This window comes from Ambystoma mexicanum, chromosome 2q (assembly GCF_040938575.1).
Source record: "Ambystoma mexicanum isolate Mex_15411 chromosome 2q, UKY_AmexF1_1, whole genome shotgun sequence".
Classification (NCBI taxonomy): domain Eukaryota; kingdom Metazoa; phylum Chordata; class Amphibia; order Caudata; family Ambystomatidae; genus Ambystoma; species Ambystoma mexicanum.
The window spans coordinates 911,419,410-911,444,457 of NC_090924.1; the positions used below are offsets into that span (position 1 = coordinate 911,419,410).

General features: G+C 47.5%; 1 protein-coding gene across 2 annotated transcripts in view; it reads right to left on the bottom strand.

The window, feature by feature from the left end:
- The window catches only part of SPMIP4 (sperm microtubule inner protein 4), a 364,345-nt gene that overhangs the window by 180,098 nt on the left and 159,199 nt on the right, over positions 1-25,048 (bottom strand). For both annotated transcript variants that reach the window (XM_069648203.1, XM_069648204.1), the window contains exon 3: positions 4,314-4,385. In XM_069648203.1, coding sequence (XP_069504304.1) covers positions 4,314-4,385 — 72 coding nt within the window. The remainder of the gene's footprint in view (positions 1-4,313; positions 4,386-25,048) is intronic.

Here is a 25,048-nt window from a genome sequence, read left to right on the forward strand (position 1 = left end):
GTTTGTCCTCGACATACTTGTATAACCATTCTCAGATGTCTCTGAGGGCAAGGAGAGGGCAGACAAAGCTGGATTTTTTTTCTGTCTTATCTCTTCGGGGAACAACTTAATTTATGTGTGGTTATTCCTGGGTACGGAGAAGATTTTTGATGTAAATCTAGGAAACTATTTAGAACAAAAAGCAAAAAGGAAAGAGAAGGTTTTATCTCTCTCTGCCTGTCTACATCTGTATACCTAGTCGGCGCTGGTGTGCTGCTTATCTAAAAGTGGATAGAGTAAGAAAAGAGAAGTATATTATCTTTTTTAATCTCTCAGTGTTAACTACAGTCCCAGGTTCTTTGTACGTGATTATGTTCGAGACAGGAGAATCAGCATGGAGCCTGGCTCATGTGCAATGTTAAAAAATGTTTTCAACTGTATTATGGCAATGGTTACTTTATTGGCCGGTACTGTAGGCTAAAATGAATCCCTATTAAAAAGAACATTTTACTCTTAGTGAGGAGCTAAAAGAGTTGTTATTCTCCATGAAGACTTATGCTGGTGGTCTAAACATTCTGATTTCCAGATGTGCACCTAGCTTGTGCTGGGTAAATTGGAACTTTCCTGCTATCTCCCTGTGTCTTTCGACCGGTTTCAGTGGACTATCTAGTTCTTGCCACCTTCTTCAGGACAGTCTTCGTATAGGGGATGGAAGCATTATCTGCAGTTAGATATGACTGTCTATTCAGTTGGTCAACCTAATTATGTATCCAAAATGCAACAGTCAATTTGGAACGGTCTCACCACTTTTGGTTTGAAGAGACATTCAAACTGCCCGGGTCACTCCTAACAACCGCGTCCCGTTGTGGGGCGGCACGGTTGTCAGGACCCCCACAGACTTGAAACAACGGGAAGTTCACAGAGTGAACTCTTGATGTTACAAGTCATACTCACCTCTACCAGCTTTTCAGACCACAGTCAAAAGAGTGTCCCGGGCAGTATGAATGTCTCTTCAAACAGAAAAAGGTGAGATTGTTCCAAATTGACTGTTGCATTTTGGATACGTAATTAAGTTGTTCCACGAAGAGAAACAACAGAAAAATACAGCTTTGTTTGCCCTCTCCTTTCTCTCAGAGACATCTGGAAATGTTCAGGAGCATTATATATGCTCTGCTGAACAACTAAATATTAGGGTTTGTAGCCTCTTCTGCTTTCTTGTTACAAAATATTGCTAGGGCACAACCTTGCAGAATTACTGTTAAGCAGCTTTACCCCTTCTTTATATGTTTAACCCTTGTATAAGCACCAGAAATCCTTAGAGGGTGTCTAGGGCAATAAAACTGAAAAGGCCCCTTTGTGCGGTACAGTAAGGTACTTGGCAAACAGAAAGAATGTTACCGAGAAATGGCAACATAGTCAAAGACTAAGGGAAACATAGTTTCTGTCTGACAGCCTGAAGGACGTGTCAGTTTTCCCACAACAAATGAGCAAAAGCTAAAGGGGGTACAGCTGAAGGCTGCGCTCGACTGGAAACAATCAGGTTAGCAAAAGGTTTAGGGTGGGGTCCATAATTTAGAGGGGAAATTGCACTTAAGGAAATCTTTCCTAACACTGTCCCAGTCTGCAGTAAATCTGTGGGCACAGGAACACAACTGTGCTAGTCCTTACACATAGGACAGTCTGAGGCTGCAAGAAAAAAAGGAAGGAAGCTTTTTCCCACATATTGATCGCATTCAGCAGAAGGAGGGTATCACTGGGCGTGTGATCTTGACAGGCGTTGGGTTGAAGAGAGCGATACCTTTTCTGATCACTGTGATTTTGTTTAAGGAGCATCAAATAAATCTGCACTCCAATGGAGGTTGCCTTCTGGTGATCACCTAAATTCTCTCCTGGAATTCCCATGGGATGATAGATATTGAGGGGGTTATCTCTACCCTTGCATTCAGGTGTCCAAATAATTAATTAATAAAGATCTTCCTGTGATATCCAAGAGTTGTATCAGGTAATGTTGATCATTTGCCCCCTATCAAAAATATGTACCATACCATTTTGCTTCCATGAGGGAGGCATTTGTCTTGATGACTCCACTTTCTTAAAATGTGGCACCAGCGTTTGTGTTCATGGTATTGCATGATATTGCAATGGGACCTTTCAAACCTTTGGTGTCACTATGGATTTGAAGGTTTTTAAAAATAGTAGTCTGGCTGGGCCTATTGTTCTGGTCTTCATCACTAACACAAACTCTGTATCAGTCATGAAGCTGCATAATTCACGAAGTGGCCTTCAAAACATATCTGATTGCTCCTTTAGCACCCAAATCACATACCTTATGCCACTGGGAGGGAGACAACCAAAGTCTAGAACCATTTTTTGAGCCTCAATTCAGATTTTTTGGTGGTGCAGACAAAAAGCATCAGTAATTCCGATAACTTTGCTTATTTTAGGGTACAACAGGATTTACTACTGTTTGTACAGTGCTGCTGAATTTGGTGTTTGAACTTAGAGTGGTAAACAATCCTCAGAATTACTGTGGTGGAATTACCTCTCGTGATCATTCTGCCAAAATCGCCATGGAGTTCTATGGACTTCAAAAATGGGGATTAACACTGCGCTTCCACCACTCATAATCAGTACATGTGTTTGATGCTCATTGGCAGATATACCACCAAATTGCCACCATACTCGTAATGGAGCTCTCTTTGTCCAGGTGCATTACAAGCCAACAATCTTCTGTCAATTGTTGCTTGTTCCTCTACATGTTACTACTAATCTTAATTGACAATACGTATGGTCTTTCTGTCAGCGTCAGGCTCCTTCCTTAACATCCCATTTAATTTTCAAGACATTACTTTGCTTATTTGTTGACTCATGATCCTTCTTAGGGGGTCATTACAAGATCGGTGGTAATACTGATTCTGGCAGCATTTGGAAGACGCCACCACAATGTCCATCTCCTGGATTCAGGATTTGTAGGAATTCCACTGGTGGTATATATGTATATATTTTAATACTTTTTCTTTACTATTCTTCACTAATGCATTATTTGGACACCTGACGGCAACGGTAGAGATAACCCCCTCAACATCTAACATCCCAAGGGAATTCCAGGAGAGAATTTAGGTGATCACCAGAAAGCAACCCCCATTGGAGAGCAGATTGATTTGATGCTCCTTAAACGAAATCAGGGTGATCGGGAAGGGTATCGCCCTCTTCAACCCAACGCCTCCCAAGATCACAGGCCCAGTGAGGCCCTCCTTCTCCTGAATCATGATGCAATCACTATGTGGAACAAGGCTTCCTTCCTTTTCCTCTTGCAGCCTCTGGTTTTCCTACGTGCAAGGGCTAGCTGGATATGAAGTCCTCTTGCGGATTTTCATCGAAGTCTGCCTATTTTCACTTGTCCCTAAAACGAACCACTGCTGTAGATTCTATTTACACCTTCACCTTGAAGGTGCAAATGGGTAGATATCAAAAGTTTAAAATAATACCCTTTCAATTGACCAGTAGCAGAGGTGGCATTTCTGGAATACCTTTGAAGAAAATGCCACCTCCATCTGTGGCAAACTCAGAAAAGATTGGGCATGCAGAAATTCCACTGGTGGAGGTGGTATTTACTATTGGCAATATTTCTGCTCAAAAGTACATCAATCTCGTAATCAGGCCGGCCATCTGAGCTCTTGACTATGATCTCTCACGCTTTTTGACAATACTTGCAATAATGTTGTCTAGACAATGGGCCTTATGCTCAGTTTGGTATTCATTCGGTTGGAGTTATCCGTAAACCCCATTTCTGTTGCCACTACTCGTTGCCGCGAATTTACAGTGCAATTACCAGTGAAGAGATGGTGATGTAATTTCCCATTTTTGGAGTCCATACGACTCAGTGGGCAAAATGGCGTATTTACCATGAGTGCTAATTGCATTGTGGTAAAGCTGATGATTTTTGGAGGTGAAGTGGAGGATTTACCCCAAGCCACTCATTGGAGTTACATTCTCCACTTCACCTCCACAGTCAAAATATGGTGGTGTGGTAATCTGGCAGTAATTCAATTGCTTCAAGCAAAAGTGGAGGCATCAGAATGAGTGCCAGGGATGTACTGCAGCACCAGCATACCTGGCTGTTCCACGAGTGGGGCTTCTAATCCCTCGATCATGCCTGAGCACACTGAAGTCAACGGACACTTCGTTGTGTCTTTTGCCCTCCTGACAAACCCGCAATTATTGATGTGCATGCTTTTTGAGTCGCTGCCACCTCCATAAAGGAGCAATTCTTGATTCCCCCTGAGATCACAAGCATTTTTCAAGCACTGATTTCACAATGTAATTGGACTTACAGATCATCGCTGGGACGGACGGCGCTTCTTTTGAGTTGGGTCATGTCGTAATACTTTTCAGTGGGAGTACCTCTGCAAAGAGAGAAAGGTTGGTGAAAATAAAGATGGCGTCGTTATTATATAACACACGAATTAACTGATCGGTTTATTTAGTGCCAGGTGCATTGATCACGTGTATATATATTGCAAACATATGGCATGGGCATGAGATAAACTGTGCAGACTTTTTCTTTGAAGGCAAGAAAAGACGTTTTTTGTCTGCCGGTCTGAATTCAGACTGCGTCACAGGGGATTTTTCACAGCCCCTACTTTGGAACTGACATATTTTTTTCAACTTGACTGTAAAGACGAGATGGGTCAGAAATAAAGTTGAACAGCAAAGCTGAAAATCTCAAACATAACCCTATTTTCATCTTTGGTGACAACTGTCTCTTTTGCCTTCAATAATATTCATGCCATCTGTACTACAGCTTGAGAACTCCGAGCCACTTGGTAGGCCCACATCCATCATTAGACCTCTTTGCGTTGTTCATGAATTGCTTCTACTTCACTCAGCATGCCGCATTATGTGCAGGGCAAACCTTTTAGAGGTGCCTTCTTTTAGGGCCTCTCGAGGCCTTTACTGGATCCCCTATAAGGACACTGTATGCAGTAATTACCATTACCACATGCGGTATCCTGAGCGGTGAGCCACATTTATGACTTTGCCGACACATGCTCGGAGACATCATGGTGGACATGCTGTGTTTAAAAAATACTACATTTGGTACTCTGGAAATACCCCAATGCATGGGCTTGTAACCATTTTAACCAACCGCTCGTGTCCGCAATGTGTTAGTAATGATGACTCTGCGTATTTTGCTTCACTGCGCACAAAGGTTCTGGGAATGTGGTAATTTGTCATGCTCACATTCTCACCCCCATTGTGACCCGCCCTCATTGTTTGGGGTTTAATTAAAGCTTATGGCACAAATGTAGTTAAAAGAATGGCAATAAACATGTTTTTGGCCAGTTTTTGGTTGGAAGTAAAATTATATATTAATACCTATGATATGTAAGAGGTATTTAAACCCCTAACTGCACAGTATTTACTACATCTGATATTTCAAAATACAGGACGAGATAAGTACCTCAAAACCAATTTGGTGAACTATCTGAAAAACTAGACTCTATTAAAAATACTGTCTGGTTGTAAAAAAAAAAAAAAGACTATACTCATAATACACCTATAGTTTGCTTTGTATCACAATAGGCACTGCATTCTTTAGTTAAACCACTTCAACTCCGTACAATCTAGTAATGTGGTCATCACATAGCCCCAGACCAGAGAGCATAATTCACCATTTCACACTTCTTAACAATTACCCATTTAGTTATTTTCTTCTTATCATTATTTAATCTAATTCCAGTTTGAGTGACTTATAAAGAACAAAGTAAATTCCAACAGCATACACATGGTGGAGACTTGCTGGTAATTAGTATCAGGCACACCAAAATGAGAATGAAACAAACGCACCGATTGGTAATCCTGACCAGTAATCTAGCCGGCGTTTCTGTGTCTCCCACGTGCCGGTCCCCGGCATTCCTTTCAGTTCCTGACCAACTCGCTCATGTCACCATGGAAAGGGAGAAAGGACTTCATCTAGTCCCTTAGCCTGCTCCGTGGCAGCCATTTTATTTTGTTTACCAGGGCCGCCACGGAAAGGGATAACAGACTATGTTTCCTAGTCCCCGGCTGCCATTTTTTGTTTTTTCGGTCACAACACACAACTGAAAAAATATGCCATTAGTACCCCACCCTAACAGGCAGGGGTACTAATGCCAACATAATACTTGTAAGGGAGCCATTACTGGTCGGATAATGCCGCCGCGGCTACATTAAATACCTGGCTTTACTCAGGCTTCTAACTATGGCCCAGGTGCATTACCCAACCAGTAATGCCCCCCTCCTTGGGTTATTTTGCCTGAGTATTTGCCTAACGGAGGATAGCAATGTGCAATGTGCTCGTCTTGGAAGCAAGACCACGCAGAGCAACAGAGGTTCGAATCCTGGATCCGCGCTTAGAAACCTGCATGATATAAAAAAACAATTAAATTAATAAATAAGTACAGTACAGTGCTCTCTTATTCATAAAAGATTTCCAGGAAGTGAGTACTCACCAGGCTCCTCCCATTTGCTTGCAGTTCATATTTGGCCATGGGAATGCAAGATTAAACATACGGATTTAATGAGCAGCTGCTAAAGGTACCTCCTGGTGGTCAGGCAGCTCCCAGTGAGCAGTGGCTACCTCTGGGCAATGAGGTGCTAGTGAGTGCATGCATCAAAACTGACTTCCACATGAGAGGCAAACTATAACTTTGGATTGATAACATAAGGCCTGCTGAGCCTGCTGAGCATACTACTGTATTACTCGTGGTAATTTATAATACTACTCGTGCTAATTTATAATTGTGTGATGCCATGATTATAAATGTAGATTGCAATTACTCTGATCATTCGCAGAAAGATCTCATTACACAACACATTGCCCCTCTTTCCCAGATCACAAAGTCTTGTGAGTCAGCATACAAGAGTACACATGTGTTGCTTGCGTTGTGTGCCATCACACACAGGTGCCTCTCATCAGATGCCCCACCCTACCTATCCGAACAAATCACCCCCAACTCCTCCAACCGACCTACTAGATTCCACCTTTTCAATCAGATGTATGTACCCACATTAAAAAGAACCAAAGCGAGAGGGTCCAGTTTTCAACACCTTGCACCAAAAAACTGGAATGCCAAGACCACCACACTAAGGAATGAAATCTCCTACACCACCTTCCGCAAAACGCTAAAAACCTTACTGTTCTGCTAAATGTACCTAATTAGCCTGCATACGCATGCTGTTGTACTGTAACCATAGCAACAGTATATTATACGCGTCTTTCTTTGTCATCGTCTGATACCTGTCTATTCTATTGTATTTAATACTGTGTTACTACCTATGCAAGCTAAGCACTCTGTAACAGCGCCACGATGCCCCAGGGCCGTTTGTGCACTTTATAAATGCAAATAAATTTTTAAAAAAAATAATAATTACATTTGTTTCAGCATATGGTCTGGTCTTGGGTTTTAACAATTCAAGTGCTTGCTTACTGCATGAGGAATTGCTTTTTTACTGGAACATGGAGAGACTTCACTAAATGGATCTTGCATTTTCTCCCATTGTAAAAATCAGATCTGCACTGTTGACCTCTGGACAATGTGTGTTTGCATTTTACATTTGTATTGACATATGTTTACACATAATTTGCCTTATCCCCATACGGTTCCATGCCCCACTGACGGTAAGGAACCTTATGCATTACCCACACATTCATCTCTGAAATATGATCAGCTTGAAAAATGGCTCCAGTCCCCCAGAATGGAAACACTAGACTGTGCCTGGATACAATTTTGCTAACCAGTGCCTGGCCTTTTCTGGCAAGATTAATGTGTTCAATCCAGGTTTCATCATGTACACTGTAAAACAATGTCACCACTGTTTTGTGCATTTATTTCAATGAACAGTTCATTGTTTTTTTTCACCGTGAATCTCTTGTCCACTGCTAACAACATAACCACCATGCTATGCATACCTGAAAGTGGGTATCCAGGCATTGTTTCGAAAAAATAGTTTTGAATGCCAAAAGGGTCAACAAAAATGCATCGAAAAAATGTATTTTTTTGTGGGTAAAGTTTTTTTACTAAAATGGATCTAAAGGGTAAAAAAACAGGGTTTGGTGGACCCCCCCCATTAAAATAAAAAAACATTTTTTTGACACATTTGTTGTCGAAACTTTGCCATTCGAAACTATGGCTGTCAAAATAATCACTATAAACCCTTAAAGTGCCTTTGAAAATAATCAAATGTAGGTGTTCCTATATCTGTGCACCCATTTCCATTTGTGTGCTTAGAATGCCTTGGAGTGTGCATCCTGTGGGTGAGACCTCCCCTCTATGCTAACTGCTTATCTTTCACTTACCAACAGAGTCCGAACTGTGTGGCAGCCTAATTGATGTTGCCCCTCACTCCATGAGGTGAGGCTTTGCAGGTCTATTTGGCTCATATGCTGCCTGATGTAGCACCCTGTAACGTGAGGCAAGGCCTTGCCAGTCTGTGTAATCATACCTATTTGACTCATATGCCGCCTGATGTAGCCCCTTGTAATATGAGGCAAGGATTTGCCAGTGTGTGCAATCATACCTATGTGACTCATATGCCGCCTGATGTAGCCCCCTGTAAGATGAGGCGAGGATTGGGCAGTCTGTGCAATCATACCTATTTGACTCATATTCTGCCTGATGTAGCCCCCTGTAACATGAGGCGAGGATTTGCCAGTCTGTGCAATCATGCCTATTTGACTCATATGCTGCCTGATGTAGCCCCAACATGAGGCAGGGCATTGCCATACCTATTTGACTCATATGCTGCCTTATGTAGCCCCCTGTAACATGCACTGAGGCTTTGCCAGTCTGTGTACACACACACACACACTTTTTTATGCCTATAAGCTTGTTTACTCTCGCACTTCAGCTATGTACCATGCACTTTCTATAACTAGCGCCTGCAAACATAGATGGGTCTTCATGCACCTTCATGCCCATTCATAAATGCACTAAGTTAAGGTCTCTTAGTTATGCTTGGGCAGCACCAGTTTGCCTGGCAGTTATACAAAGAAAGAAGCAGGAAACAAGCATGTGTGATCTGTACCCCAACCCCAGGCTGTGAAGCCTCACCCTCATCCACAGCCGACTCACTCACCCCTCTTGCAATTCAGAAAGAAAATCAAGACCCTCCTCTCAGGGGAGTTCCCTCTTCCCACCACCTGAGATACACCCCTTTAATCAACAGGCATCAATATCACCCCAATCACCACCCATTACAGCCCTCCCCTCTTATAGCACTCCTACATGTTCCCCACTAACTGCAAATGTTAGTGCTTCTCTGCCACCCTAAATGGTTGGCCAGGCAAAAAATGCTATTGTATAGGAGGTCCTGAATATAGCCTACACTCCAGCCACCCATTTTGAAGTACCAGGAACGTTCACACCCAGATATGTGTGACGTATGATGAGCAAATAAACCAGCAGAGAGACGCGTTAGGGCTCTGCCCAGTGCCCATCAGAAGAGCAATACCTATTGAAGTGCCGATAACCAGACAACCATGGACAGTAAGGTATCCGTTGAGGCAACCCTACCAACAAATGACACAAAATGAAGAATGCTTAAAAACGGTCCCAGAAGAAACTCAAAAGGCCTTAAATCAAGACGAATGGTGACGACACAAGGGCCCGAACAGACCCACAGATGAAAGAAATGACAATCCAAAGATGACACACAAAGAAGAAAACGTCATGAATAAGAACATCATGAACCTGGAAGGAGAAACGATGTTGAAATATGAAGAAACTTAAAATGTAAAGCAGGATGAAGATATACAACCAGCTAGCACCTGTACATATGCTTGTAACCGCAAGAAGCTAAGAAAACAGTGCGGCTTGCTATGCTTAGTAGAAGAATAAAGCGGCAAGCGCCAACTATATATCTACCTCAACAAAGCACACTATACAAGTGCGAGTCCACTTTGTACAAAAGCAGAATGAACCCAGGTTACTAAGGGTCAAACAGGACAGGATTCGTATTCCAGCTAAAACAAGAAGAGACAGCGGAATCGAAACTCAGCAAAGGGAATTCCGTGCCTGGGAAATCGAGGTCAAACCAAGAGTGGGAGGTGGATAGTAGCTTCAGCCTGCCACGTGAAGGTCGAGATAAAGAGGCCCAGGCAGGTGGCAGGCCGAAATAAGAATTAAATGCACAAATAGAAGGAAAACAAAGCAGATTCACAGTGTGCTAACACGTGACCAGCCAAGCGCGAAGAGGCACTAACGTCCGATGTCACCCAGAACAGGTGATACCATAACTTTTCCTGACAAGAAGCTACAGTTTGGAGGCCGACCACAGCCAACTAATTGACACATAGCCATTAGAGTACTGATTGATGGAAGGGAGGCTGGGTGAATCTTTGGGCATCCTGCACCTGGTTGACCATTCTGCGTGCTGCTAATTAAAGTGGAGATTTATGCTTGGGGTTGTAGCCAACCCAATCACAATGGGCCAAATATTCTAGGGTCCTATAGATAGTAGAACCAATGGGACGTCATACTTTTAGTGACGTCTACATGAGTAATTTTAGAGGGAAGGGCGTAGACGCCCACCTGATAAGGGTTAACCAATCCTCTCACTCCGTTACCATATACTGATATAACACCTATACTTAAGTTACCTTTTCCAACCAATAGAATTGCATGATAAATTTATGAGTGTTACACGTCAATGATGACGATTTTTGGGTATAACTGTTACTGTTTGAATGAAGATGGTTGGGAGTTAAAGCGAGACGGGCTATCGCATCACTGTTGATTTCCAAGTTTCCCCGTTTTTTGTCATTAAACGGACTCCCCTTTGCCAAACCATTGAGTTGTCCTTATTGTTTAGTGTTGGAGTAAGAAATCCTGCACCCCTTCCACCTCAAGGTGCAGCTATCTCGTTTTAGAAGTACGACAGAGCGAGCTCTGATTCTATGGGCCGGTCAGGGGTCACTCGCACTCGAGTACACTATGTTACCCCATGTAACTGTTTAATGTATTACGATTTCCCCACCGATGTAGAGCGCTCCACTGCTTCCTGAAGACAGGTTTACGCTCAACAAATACCCAACATGAAATAAATAAATAAAATATTGTAGCAGATGCTGGTGTCAATCTAACTTTTTCTAGGCTGAAAACAGGAGCACATTCAATCCCTTCTGTCTATTAACCATATTAGTCAAAATGGTGGGCAGCTTTAATGGATTGAACTAAGAATCGAAGGCTATTTTACACCATTTACAGCTCGTCTCTGATGCACATAAAAGCCAACCACTTTGACTGACAGACAAAGCGATTAAGATTTCCATGACGCAGCTCTCCAAGTCACTCAACACAAAGTGTTTTGTCCTGCAGATTTGATTTTATTCATTTTAGTTAAGATTTTTACAAAGTGCTGACTAGACGTTGTAAATTACTTGAGTTTCTGATATGTGGTGTTTGCATAACAATATGAACCAATTTTCAGCATGAATCAAAACATAAAGACTATACACAGGCAGCCCAGGTCCTCTGAACTGCAAACTTCAAACTCCTCTCAACGTGCAACCCTATGCCTCAGCTTTCCATCTGCCCTCTGGAATCCCTCTATTCTTGCTTTAACAAACCGGGATTACAAGTAGTGGTAATTTCCCATTTTTGGGTCCTTAAGTCTCCATGGGGATTTTTGGTGGCTTTACCACCAGTAGAACAACTACACAAGGGGGGTAATTCATAGAATTCGGCGCACAAGTGGCACACGCGGCTGGCGCACAGAGTGCGCGTGCGGCAGCCTGCGCCCGCCCCGTGCGCCAAAACCCATTTAGGCGCACAGCGTATTCATGGATTTATACATCCATAAGCAGCCGTGGCGCAGAGTGGCGCAGCGACCCTGCAGCAGCACCAGTTACTCCCCCAACCCCACCCCGCACGCCAACAACATCGCACAAATCCAGTACATGGCGCAAAGGCCAATAGACCAGCATACTGCCCCCAAACCATGAAAACGCGTGTAAAACTCCCCGCGCACCCCTCGGAATACATGTACCCGGCTCGCACCATGCCTATCGCATGTGAAACTCCATGCCCATCCCTCCGAATACACTTACCCCACTCGCGCCAGTGAAATCACGTGTGAAACTCCACGTACACCCCTGGAATACACGTACCCCACTCGCGCCAGTGAAATTGCGTGTGAAACTTCACACGCACTCCTCGGAATACACGTACCCCGCTCGCGCCGGCGAAAGCACATGGAAAAAGTCTCCCCTGTGGAGTGGGCTTCCTGCGGAGCATGCCCAGGGTGGATGGGCTGCCTGCGGGCCATGGACTGGGGTAATGGGCTGCCTGCAGGCCATGGACTGGGGTGATGGGCGGCCTGCGTGGCATGGGGAGGGTGGATGGGCTGCCTGCATGTATTCCGGGGTGCGCGTGGAGTTTCACACGTGATAGGCCTGGCGCGAGCGGGGTACGTGTATTCCAAGGGGTGCGTGTGAAGTTTTACACGCGATTGGCCTGGCGCGAGCAGGGTACGTGTATTCCAACGGGTGTTTGTGTAGTAGTTTTACACGCGATTAGCCTGGCATGAGCGGGGTACGTGTATTCCAAGGGGTGCGTGTGAAGTTTTACATGCGATTGGCCTGGTGCGAGCAGGGTACATGTATTCCAAGGGGTGTGTGTGAAGTTTCACACACGATTTGGCAGTGTGTTCCCTCCTGGGTGTGCCCCCCTCCCCATGCCCTGCAGGCAGCCAACACCACAGGGGACCACCCCACACCCCTGGGCATGACCCGCAGGCAGGCCACATGGCACCATGCACTTGGGAGCCCCGACACATGTCCCCCACCCCCCATTGACGGGCACCTGCCAGCAGGCCCCGACTCTTGTCCCCCCAACGCCCCATTGATGGGCACCTACCAGCAGGCCCTGACTCTTGTCCCCCAGATTAAAGTGACGGCCACCAAACAACATGTCATAACAAAACAGACCCATGGCCCTAATGCTAACCCAAATCCCCCCTGCCCCAGTACAAGCACGCAACCATCCACTGCACCCACTCCCAAATTAGACATGCCATGAGAGTCTCAAAAGAACCAGCATGGCCATGCATGAGTGTACAACAGAGCCACACAGTGGCAACATATGACTGAGGCAATGCTCATAGAGACATGCACAAAACCAATGACAGTACACCACAGCAATAATGAAGGAATATGAAATGTATTGAAAAAGGTAATGAAATAACAAAATGAAAAATCAAATGTGCAAATTAAGAAATAATGAAAGTAAAAAATGAAAAGAAAGAATTCCAATGTATAACAAAAATCCACAACAGGAAACTAGAAAAGTGGTCCATTGCCATTGTCCATATAAAGTACATAAAAATAAAATAACCATTGATCCATGGGAAGTTCAAATAACGAAAGTATGTACAAGTCTTGAACTATTTACAATGCAAGTCCAAAGGGTCCATGATCCCAAAAGAAAAGGGGGACCTACCAAAAAACCTATACGAAAAAAAGGATATACATAAAGTTGAGCAATGTCCATGAACTCCAAAAAAAAAATACTAAACAAAGGAAACCTAACTCTCAAGAACTATGTGCAAAGGCGGCGGGCAAGTCCTACAGCTCACTCTTCGATGTTCCGGGCCAGGGCATCATCGAACTCCTCTTCAACGTCCCGGAGGCGGGCCTCTTCCCTTGCCCAGAGGTCTCGCAGGGATGCAGCCATGCCCCGCTCCAACTCCCTGCGAGTTGCCTCGAGGCACTCAGCCCACCTCAATGCCCTGCGCATGGAGTTCTCCGTCTTGACCATAGTGAGCCGTGCCGATTCTGCCCGCCGCTGCTCCGCATCTATCTGCTGGCCCAGCCGCTGCCACATGGAAAACACTCCCAATCCAGGGTCCTCCTGGCCTCCGGCCGATGCCTGCCCCTGTGATGTTGATGGCCCCGAGCCATGATGCCTCCCACCCTGAGCCTGCCTTTGCATCCGACGCAACTGCCTCTGCCACCACGACGGCATTCGGGATGATTGAATCCACCGGTGCCATCGTGCACGTGCCATGCCCGGTGATGCCAGCACATCCTCCATCTGCTGGGGTCCAGTTGGTGGGGTGTCCACCCCTGCTGGACCTCCGACTCCTGACTGTGGCAGGGATGGGATCTCCACCAGGCAGGCTGCATTGGTTGGGGCAGATCCGCAGGGGGCCCTGGTGGCATCTGGGCCGGAAGACGGCACGGAGAACGACAGGCGTATAGTGTGCACAGAGGAGGAGTGAGCCGCAAGACTGGCCGACACATGGAGGAAACCCCCGACCATGGACCCTCCCAACTGGGCCATGTAGGCACACAGATCTTCGTGATGACATGCGTGGTCCCCCCAGGAAGCATGCACGTCATCACGAATGTCACATGTGTGCAACGCGACACCAATCAGGACGGACTCCATCCAGTCACGGGTCCTCTCGTCCGCAGGTAGAGGAGTGCCAGATGATGTGGACCTCCCCACTACCTGCGGACGGGCCTGGGACGGGGCATCCCTGCTGTTGCATGGTGATGCAGTCACAGTGTCAGGGACAGAGACATGCACAGGCACCTCCGCAGTGACCTGTGCTGCCTCCTTCCCCTGCCCCTGGACTGCACCACTTGAACCAGTGGTACCACCCCCACCAAGCCCCATGTGCGGCTGTGTAGCGGCCTCCTCCTCTATACACACCACCAACCTGGATGGCTCTGCACCGTCTTCCGCCGTTGCAAGCCCCTATGGGGGCTTATCCGCCCCTTCTGCTGCATCTGTAGTGGCAGACGTGCCACCAGTCCCCTCGCTCCCGGATGATGGAATTTCCTGGGAGGGTGACTGGGCCTTGCGTTGCCGGCCGGTGGAGGTATCCCTGCCGATTTCCTCCACAGCGCCGTCTCCACCCCCTTCTTCACTCGCTGCTGTGTAAAGGGAGACATTGAACACAAGCATCAGGGTACTGTACAATAGTCTGCTAGACAGAAAGCAATAGCACATGAGTGCCACTGTCAAATGTCACTTCCATCATGTCTCCCAACAACACATGGGTCAGTGCAGGCAACACAAATGCAGGAACCGGCATGGCACATGCAACAAACATTTGCATCCATGTCCACGGCACCATAGAAACCTCCAATGGTGGGCTGAAACTCACATGCATCATGGGACATGCTGATCACATGCGCACGCATCACCGGAGGGTCATGCATCTGGCCCGTATATCCACAGACACAGTGGATACAAGGATGAGTAGGCTGTATCAGCGAATCAACACATCATCACGGACACGTGTCATGCATCCATGGCGCACACACTACTCAGACACACGGACATGTACATCATGCATGTCCATGACAGCAGCACACATCTCTCACACCCCAAACATGTCAAAGTACAGACACAGGCATGCATATATGTATGCATTCCGCATGCTGCTCCGCATGATGCATTCTAACACATACACCATCCATGTGGGTCATACCTGACTGGAATCACATGCAGCACCTTCATGTCCCTGCACACACACATCCAAACATGACCCATGTCACACATGCAGCCAAGTAGCTAACTACCAGCACACTACAACATGCACTGTTTTAAACGTGAATGCATGGCCACTTACCACTCGACTCCAGACGGGCCTGCATCCTGAGGATCTGGTGGTGAAGCCCTGGGCGAATGCACTCCAGGACCCTCATCTGCTGGGTGGTAAGCGAGGCCCGGCACCCCACTCCATCCACTGCCTCCAAGAGGCGCTGGGCCTTCTTGGGGGTCCTGGACCTGTAGTCCTCCCAGCGCTTCTGGACATGTTTGATGTTGCGGGGTGCCACTCCTTCCACGTTGATGGCACCCACTATGTCCGCCAGCTCCTCTTCCATCCTTCCTTGTCCGCGCGCAATGGTGTGAAGAGGGCATCATAATGCCCCAGAACTTGCTCCACCAGGATACCAACTTCCTTTTCACTGAAGCTGGTAGCCCTCTGCCTCTCTGCTGGGGGGTTGCCACTGGTGCCGGAAGGTGTTGTGTCGGACATGGCAACCCCCGAGGCAGGTGTGGGTGGGCAACTGGGTCCTGTGGCTGGGCTGTGGAGTGATGGAACACCAGTCGGGAGTCTTCTGTTCCAGCAGGGGTGGTCACAGCAACTGGACCCCTGCAGATGGCAGATGTTTAGGCACCAAATAGCAGGGCACGGTGGCAGCAGGCAGGCAGGCAGCAGCAGATGGCTCGTGGGAGGCTGCTCGGGGATCTGGGGGCCAGTAATTCAGCTTTCTGGGCAGGCACGTGGCCTTCCGTGTGTTGTCGCATGCCAAGCTTGATACGGAGTGATGAAAAACAGCATGTTTGCATGAATTTCGAGGAATGGCCCTTGGCGCGTAAGCCCGTAGGTGATGTAACGTGCACGCAGGCATTTCCCTGGCACGGGTTGAAGATCCCACGTGGGTTTCCATCGCTCTGTACGTGCTTTTCGTGGAAAGCGGTGCGTGTGTTTTCCAGACATTGGGGTTCACACGCGATTACTTCACAGCAGCTACAGTGCATACTTCTTCTTTTGGCGTGGGTGTTGGCTACGCGTTCTTCTTCTTCACGCAAGGCAGACGGTGAGTCGCACATGCTATTTTTCCTATTGCGGGTGTCCCTGTTAGTCGCATACCCCTTTTTTTCAGGCATACTAGCCTGCGTGTTGATCACGTAAGTATTTCTTGTGTTCCTGGCTGCCACAGCGTACTGCGTGCGTTTTTTTACACGCATGTGGGCTACAGGGGTCGCGTGTCTCTTTTTATTGCTTTTTTGGGAAGCCTGAGCGTTGCATGACACGTCTTTTCTCCTAGGGGGCCACAGAATGGGACATTGATCGTAGCTGTATGTACGTGTTTGTTGTTTGCGCGCACTTTTGCAATGCGCAGGGATGCTACCGCCTGCCTTCGTGTGGCGGACGTGTTTAGGCCTGTGCATGTCTTTGGCCGTGCACAGGTTTCCCCTATTCGATTCCATGAATATGTGTAGTTTGCGTGTGTGTGGGCGTCCCGTGTACTTCCCAGCAGTACTTCCCCAGTTACGCCCTTATTTTCACACGTTGTTCCCCATTCTGGGCGTTCCGCCCTGTGTTCCGCCCCCTTTTTGGTGTGTGCGCTAACGTTGTGCACTTTCGCTGTGCGCATCGTGCATGGCGTTCTGGATGTTGCAATGACATGTGCGCCCGTGTGCGCCACGCACGGATTTGGTGCACATCCCAGGGAAAACACGCACAGGGCCTTCCATGAATTGCACGCGTGCACGTGCGCTTGCTTTTTCACGCTTGCGCCAGCTAGCGACACGATTTCCGCCGCACATTTGTTCCATGAATCGGCCCCAGTAACTCTTCCCAATTTTGGAGGTAAAGTGGAGGATTTACCTCCAGCAACAAGGTGGAGGTGAATTTGCAACTTTTCGTTCAAAAATTGGCATCTTTACTGTGTAGTAATTCTGCTATAGGTAAATTTCCCAAAATGTATTAATTTAGCTAGTTGTTGGCAGTTACTTCACTAGGATTGCATGAAAGATTGTCTTCAGTGATGTGTGGGTGGTGTTGGATGGGTAAGCAATTATAACCAGTGGGTATGCATTCAAAACCCTGTCAGTATTTCAACAAAGATGATTGGAGGGATATACAGTAATCGTTGGTACTTACAACTTGTTTACCAACTACTCCTGTCACGTGGGACCAGAAAATCAGCAATACAAGATTTGCTAAAAGCAGTGTTGAACTATGTATCACAAAAGGGCTTTTATCCCAACTCCAGTGATATCACACACATGTATCATTCTATTGCAACCACAAATTGCTCTTCAACATTTGAAAGTATTAATCTTGTTTTTCAATAATAATAATTATTTCGACAGAGTTTTGAGCACATTTTACATGTATGTTTCCTGGAAGAATTAAGAAACGTTCGACACAGCGTCCTTTCTCGTGAGTGCTCCGTCCTTGGTAGCGTCCTTGTGTTCACGCACTGCTACGTCACCTCCTTCCGGTGGACTACGTCACAGCTCCATGCGTCCTCACAGTCTTCAGAAAGAGGACTATTTCTAGAACTAGTGGTATTCCAGGAACTACAGCAGATCCCCCACAGTTGAAATTCAAACAACCAAAGTTAGGTTTTCGAAGTCCAACGGGCTGGATGTGCGCAATACTGTATCTTTCCGGAGGTAGTATGGGTGTGCCCAGCATCCATCCATCCCTTCAGTGGATAAGCACCGTCGCCTTGGACCCCAGGTTTACATTGGTAAGTATGGGATGACAGCCGTAACAAAAAATTGGCGGACTATGCACAGTATAACACGTACCGAGTAGCTACTTCTTGCAGGAGTGACGCCATCGTCAGAGGAATGCTGATGCTTCTCATTATGTAGGATTAATTGGCCAACCCAGGAAATAAGCTTGTTTACATAACACTGTGCAATTAATGGGACGGATGTGTCTTTCACTTGACTGTTGATAGAATAATGCATCTTTGTAATAAATTTGTCCTTGAGCACATGGTGGGACCAGGCCTACATGTGTTCATCAATAGCCATCACCTTCCGGAAACGCTCTAGTTTGTAAAACCATGCTATGATAGCCTTTCATTCAGCATGTGTACTCGAAAATTAGATGTGTTTGTGCACATCATTCCGCATGACATTCAGCACCTGCTGGCGTACATTTGAAAATCCTGGCTGTGACTGTCGCGCCGCCATGGCAACTGTGCTCTGAGGCACAAAAACGGAGTTCGGTAAGTAGCATAAAAGCGGGACTGCATCCCTGTTACAGTTCTGGGCCTCTACGTTGTCCATCCAGTATGTACAGGATGGTTTCACAGTCCAACCTATACAGCTGCAAGACTTTGACCTCTGACATCTGGAGTACGTTGATCCTCGCCCTGTAGACAGGGCTGGAAGTCAAAAAAGGGACCAGTGGTACTTTGGCTGCATCCAAAAAGGAAGGAGTGGGATGGTGGGCTAGATGGCTGGGAGGTTGGGGGAGGATGGAAGCTGAGTTGGGGGCAGGGTATGCGAGTGACCAGGATCACAAACATTGGCTCACATAGTTGGATTTCAAGGTCTACAGTAATAATGTTTTATAGTTTACTTACAAAAACCAAAAATGCAGGGATGTCATTTGGGGGTCGCCATGGGTCGCAACAGCTACTTGGCAAACTGGCAGTGCTTGAATGTCCAGCCTGAGCCAATTCTATATTTGGCTTAGAAGAAGAGAACGTGTCTACGTTGTGTTTTTTGAGCATTTGAACTAAAGGTATGCTCTGTAAAGCTTAAAGAACTAGTGGTATGGCGTACCAATGATTTATACTACACTTCCATCTCTGCCTGTAGATGAGGTCCATAGCGTCGCTATAACGCTAATGAGCGGTTGCCATCTCCGAAACAGCGGCAATGCACACACAAGAAAACGGGTTACGGTCTATATGGTTGCCACTTTCATTGTGGTCCATTATTTAAAGCACACACATGAAGTGGACCCTGTCACCCAACCTCAGATTCAATGGGTGCACCACATATGCGCCTCAATCACACTCAGGGTCTGAGGGATGGCAGGTTCCATTATCCTCAATCTTGAAACAGCCCAAAGTGCGCCATGTGTGCTTCCCAACAGAGAACTTGTCTCTGTAGTCAGACGCCTTTCTCATTGCTTGCTAGGGAAGGGGCATATTTGTTTTAAGACTCTGTGCCTTGACAAGTATTTTAGGATTAGCGCCAGACGACTTGACAGTTAAAGTCATTAAACACTCCCCTGCCAGGCATACCGAAAACAGCCGCCACCTGTTTCTGTCTTTCGCGGCGGCTATTTTAGCCTCCAAAGGTGAGCGAAGCGCCGCTTTTCAGGCATCCAAAAAATGCAACCACTCCCACTCGAGATGCAAATGCCACCAGCTGTGCAGTGTTTCATAACAAACTGCAAGACTACCTTTTCCAAACGTCCGCCCGGCGGTTGTGTCCACAGTGCCTAGACGTCCTGCTTAGGTTATATAGTGCTACCAATCAATCGTGGTGAGTTCTTAGGTTACATGTACTCGCTGGGCAGTATGCCATGTACGGGCCACAGGGTATTATCAGGCTTACGGTCAGCTTTATGTGTTACTCAATGAAATGCCTTCCTGTTGGTGACGTGTGTGTGTGTAAACACATCGTGCATGGAAAACAATATATACTAGTTATTCTGTGATTTACAGTTTACACAGTCTATTTTTTTGTATTGTACGTCAGGTTTGTTAATACATTCATACCAAAATAAAATCATCAACACTGAAACTGACACATAGGGCCTCATTACATGTAAGGCGGTAAGGGTCACCGGTAAGGGTACCGGTGACCGTTAACCCTTACCGCCTTAATACGAGGTCCTTTTGCAGGACCCGACCTTAACGGCTGGTGTAGACCAGCCGTTAAAGTTGGGACCCGCAAAGGGACCTTGCTGCTAATTAGCTCCTTCCCCATTCCCATTATGCCCTATGGGGCAAAAATGGGAATGGGGAAGGGCCATGGAGAAAGGGGAAATTACCGCCCCGCCAACCTTGGAATGGGCTGGTAATTCCCCTTTCCTCCATGGTGGTACCGGTATGGTACTGGCGGCAACCATGGTGCTAACAGCACCATGGTTTACCGCCTACCGTGTAATGAGGCCCATAGTTAAAATACGATTTCAATTGCAATTTTTAAAAAAAGGTACATGCCACTATCAATAATGACTACACAGCCTAATGCATACAAGAACTCAAAAGTTACCTGCTGGTAATTCCGGTGGGTTACCGGCAAACCCGGCTTACCATTACCAGTGCCCGATATCCCGGTATTACCAGGATATACAGGTGGCAACAACAGAGGTAAGTTCCCATTCCATGGAGTCGCAGAGGACTCCATGGATTGTTTGTAAAAACGCTAGAGCCATTATTGCCGGCATTATTATTGCCATTTTTACTGGACCGGCACACACATAAGGAGCCCCAATGTCTTCCTTTGTGTTGCTGGAGAATGCACATTAGAGTTATCAATAATTGATTCTGGTGCGCTGTCTCACATTGCCTCTTCACAATAAGGATTTCCATACTGACCATAGATATGTATGCTTCGTGTGGAAAGGAAGGAAAGGTGGCAGAAATGTTGAAAAATAAAGGAAAAAAGTTGCAATGTTGGAGGAAAGGTGTAGGGGAAACGTGGGCTGATATGGAACCCTCTCATAAATTTTAAAAAAACATGAAATGTTGCCAAAATAGAAATCGAAAGATTTGCAAATTTCAGGGAGTGGCAAAGATAGGTACTTTGCATTTTTGACATACAACCACCTGCAATGGTTTCCAGGGGACCGAAGACTGTTCAGTGCTGTACAAAAAGAAGGTTGTCCAGTAATGTGAGCAATTTTCTGATTCTCCATATTGCCACCTCATGACCTAATTAGGCAGCTGCAGGTCCTGGAACTGATTGATGGGTGGTTTGTTTGTAGATTTTTTTCAGAGGAGCCCAGCACCCGCCTAAACGGTTCTCAATATTCACAAAGCCCCAGGAATCCTCAAAGGCAGCAGAGATCCTTCATACTGAAAACATCATGTGAATGGATGCCATCTGGGAGAGTGTAAAGCCTACTTTTTTGGATCTAAGTCCATAGGTTGTAAACAAAAGGCTCAACTTGCAGATTTTTGGCCAAAAAGGCTGCACTTGCATGTTCAGTTTATTGTTTGCAGTCTTCTCCTGGTCGCTTTCAGGGGGTCCCCCTCATCCCTCACTTCTGCCTGGATGAACTCCGCAGCGATCTCCTCGTGCGGAGTGAGTTCTTCCTCCTCAGGTGGTGGCCCACTGCCAGTCACCTGAGTCATGGCATAATTGGAGGCACGCTTTTGCTTTGCACAGCATCGGAGGTCATCACAACGCTTTTTGCAGTCCTGAGCTCTGCGCAGCGAATATCCAAATGCATTAACACCATCCGCAATATGCTGCCAGTAGACCCAACGCTGGGCAGGCGTAGTATGACAATTTGGGACCACTGGTATATTGCATTCGTGTTCCGACATGTAGCTCACAAGGAAGTCCAGTTCCTGCTTGTTGAAAGGCTTCTTCCTCGATGTGCCAAAGGCAGGAGCCGTGTCTGGGGTCCCAGCCTCTTGCACAGGAGCAATCTTCCTCCTCTTGGTCAGTGGTACAGACCCTGACTGGCAAATGCCACCCTGATCATAAGGGGCAGTGGCGCTGATGGACTGGACCAAGGGAGTGGCAGGTGGAACCAGGACGGAAGCCCTGACTTGCGTCAGTGGCTGCTGGGTTCTCTTGCCAGGACCCAGCGCAGCAACTGCCGCTGTGCCAAGGTCTGTGAAAAACACAGTCCTGGCTGGCAGACTCACAGCGGGGTGGTGTTGGCTGCATTTGCCCATGCAGTTGCCAACACCCGGCTGCTTGGTGCAGCAGATGACAACACTGCCCAAGGGACATGTGTCTCAGTCAGAGCATCCCTGCGCGCACATTGCTTGTGCCTCCTGACCACCTGGAATTCAGCCTGGTAGCCCTCAGGTGCCAACGCATCATGCGCTGGCCGACCTAGAGCCTGGGTGGTAGTTGCCACAGCTGCACCTGCAGCTACCACTACCGTTGGGCCTGTGACAGTAGATGAAACTGACTGCCGGGTCACATGGGTGCCAGTGTCAGATGCAACAGCTGCATCTCCCGGAGCCGTAGGGGGTGGTGGCATGACTGCACCAACACATGGCAGAACATCCTGCCCAAGTGGTGCACCCCTGCCTTTTCTGCCTCTGCAACCACCCTGGCCACCCTGGACTCCCCCTACTCCCTGGTCACCCTGGCCACGCCCCTCACCTTTCGTGGCCTCCCAACCATGGTACGGATGTACTAGTGCCAATGGGAGGTGCACACGACAATTGTCCTGGGCAATTGGGGTGACGGGGGTGGGGTACATGATGTAAACAGCACCCCTGTGCTCCTGCAAGGCTGTATGTGACCCCTGGGTGAAAATGACGGGTCATGCAATGCTCAGGCACCCCAAATATACAATAAAACCATGCACACAACCTCCGGTAGCCCATGTGTATGGAATTAACCTCCCGCAGTACACGATGGCACCCAGGGACACAAAAAACGCGTACCCATGGGACACACAGGCTACTATGACCTCGAAAACAGGTACGTGATACACAGGGGGTCCCGCAGTGGGAAAAATAGCATGCGCGACTCACCGTCTGACTAGCGTGGGAAAGAAAAACATGCGTAGGCAAAACCCCCGCAGGTACGTCGTTGATCCGCTGTAAAGTGATGGCATGTGAAACACCAAGAAGCAGCAAAACACACGTGTCGGTCTCCACGAAAAGCACGTACAGCAATCTGCTGGCCGCGCTCACCTTTAACCCATGCCGAGGGAAACACCTGTGTGCGTCATGTCACTTACGTGCTTATGCGCTAAGGCCCTTTCCTCGAATTACACGCTATCTCACGCTGACTTGCTGTTTTTGCACGTGCAGATTCACTCTGTATCAAGCTGGCCACGTGACAACACACGGAAGACCACGCTCCTCCCAGAAGGCCATTTTCAAGCCCCCAGACCTCCGAGCAGCCTCCCAAGAGCCATCTGCTGCTGCCTATCTGCCTGCTGCCCACGTGCCCTGCTATTTGGTGCCTTCACATCAGCCATCTGCAGGGGTCCAGTTGCTGCGACCACCCCTGCTGGAACAGAAGTCTCCCGACTAGTGTTCCATCGCTCCACAGCCCAGCCCCAGGACCCAGTTGCACACCCACACCTGGCTCGGGGGTTGCCATGTCGGACCAAACTCCATCTGGGACCACTGGCAACCCCCCTGGCAGAGAGGCACAGGGATGCCAGCTTTACTGGTAGAGAAGTTGGCATCCTGGTGGAGCAAGTCCTGGTGCATTATGATGCCCTCTTCAGACGAGCAGGCACCTACAAGGATGGATGGGAGAGGATCTGGTTGGACATCGTGGATGCCATCAACGTGGAGGGGGTGGCAACCCGTGACTTGAAAAACATCCATAAGCGCTGGGAGGACTTCAGGTCCAGGACCCATCCGGAAGGCCCGGTGCCACTTGGATGCAGCGGATGCAGTGGGGCGCCGGGTCCTGCTTACCACCAACCAGATGAGGGTCCTGGAATGCATTCGCCCAGCGCTTCACCTCCAGGTCCTCGAGAGGCTGACTCGTCTGGAGTCGAGCAGTAAGTGTCCATTCGTACTCATTGGATGCAGTGCATGTTGCGGTGTGACAGGAGTGTGCAGCTTGGACATATGTCTGACATGGCCCATGTATGGATGTGTATGTGCAGGGACATGACCACACTGCATGTCAGTCCAGTCATGTGTGATGGACATCAATGGTGTATGTGTTCCAAAGCATGATGCACAACTGCATGTGAAGATGAGCACAAGTTTGCATGCCTGTGTATGTACTCAGCCATGTTTGGGGTGTGACACATGGATGCTCATCCCGCCTTCATGTATGTGCACGGTGTACATGTGTGTGTGTCTGTTTGGGGTGTGTGTGACTGTGAAACGCCATGGATGCATGTGACACAGACATGTAAGTACCCGATTGGCAGATGTGACATAGTGGACGATGATTGCACTGCGACAGGAGGTAGAGATGGCCAGATGCATATCTGTGTGGTGGCATATGTGCATGTGATTGTCATGCCCCATGATGCTTGCAACTTCCTGTCATCCTTGGATGTACATGCACATTCATGTGAATGGATGAAGTTGCCTGTTGAACAATCCCAGTTTATTTGTGCATGTGTGTGGGTTCAAATGACATGAGTGTTGGCGAGTGTGATGCCATCTGTGATGTCTGATACTCATGTGCAACTGTCATGTGTGTAGCAGACCATTGTATGGTGCCCTGATGCCTGTGCTCTGTTCTCCCTGTCTGCAGCGTCGACTGATGAAGAGGGCGGAGACGGTGCTGTGGAGCCCAGTGATAGGGATGCCACCGCCAGCCGGAGACGCAGGGCCCAGATCCCCTCCCAGGTTATACTATCGTCCTGGAGTGAGGAGTTTAGTGCTGCATTCATGGTCGCAGCTGCC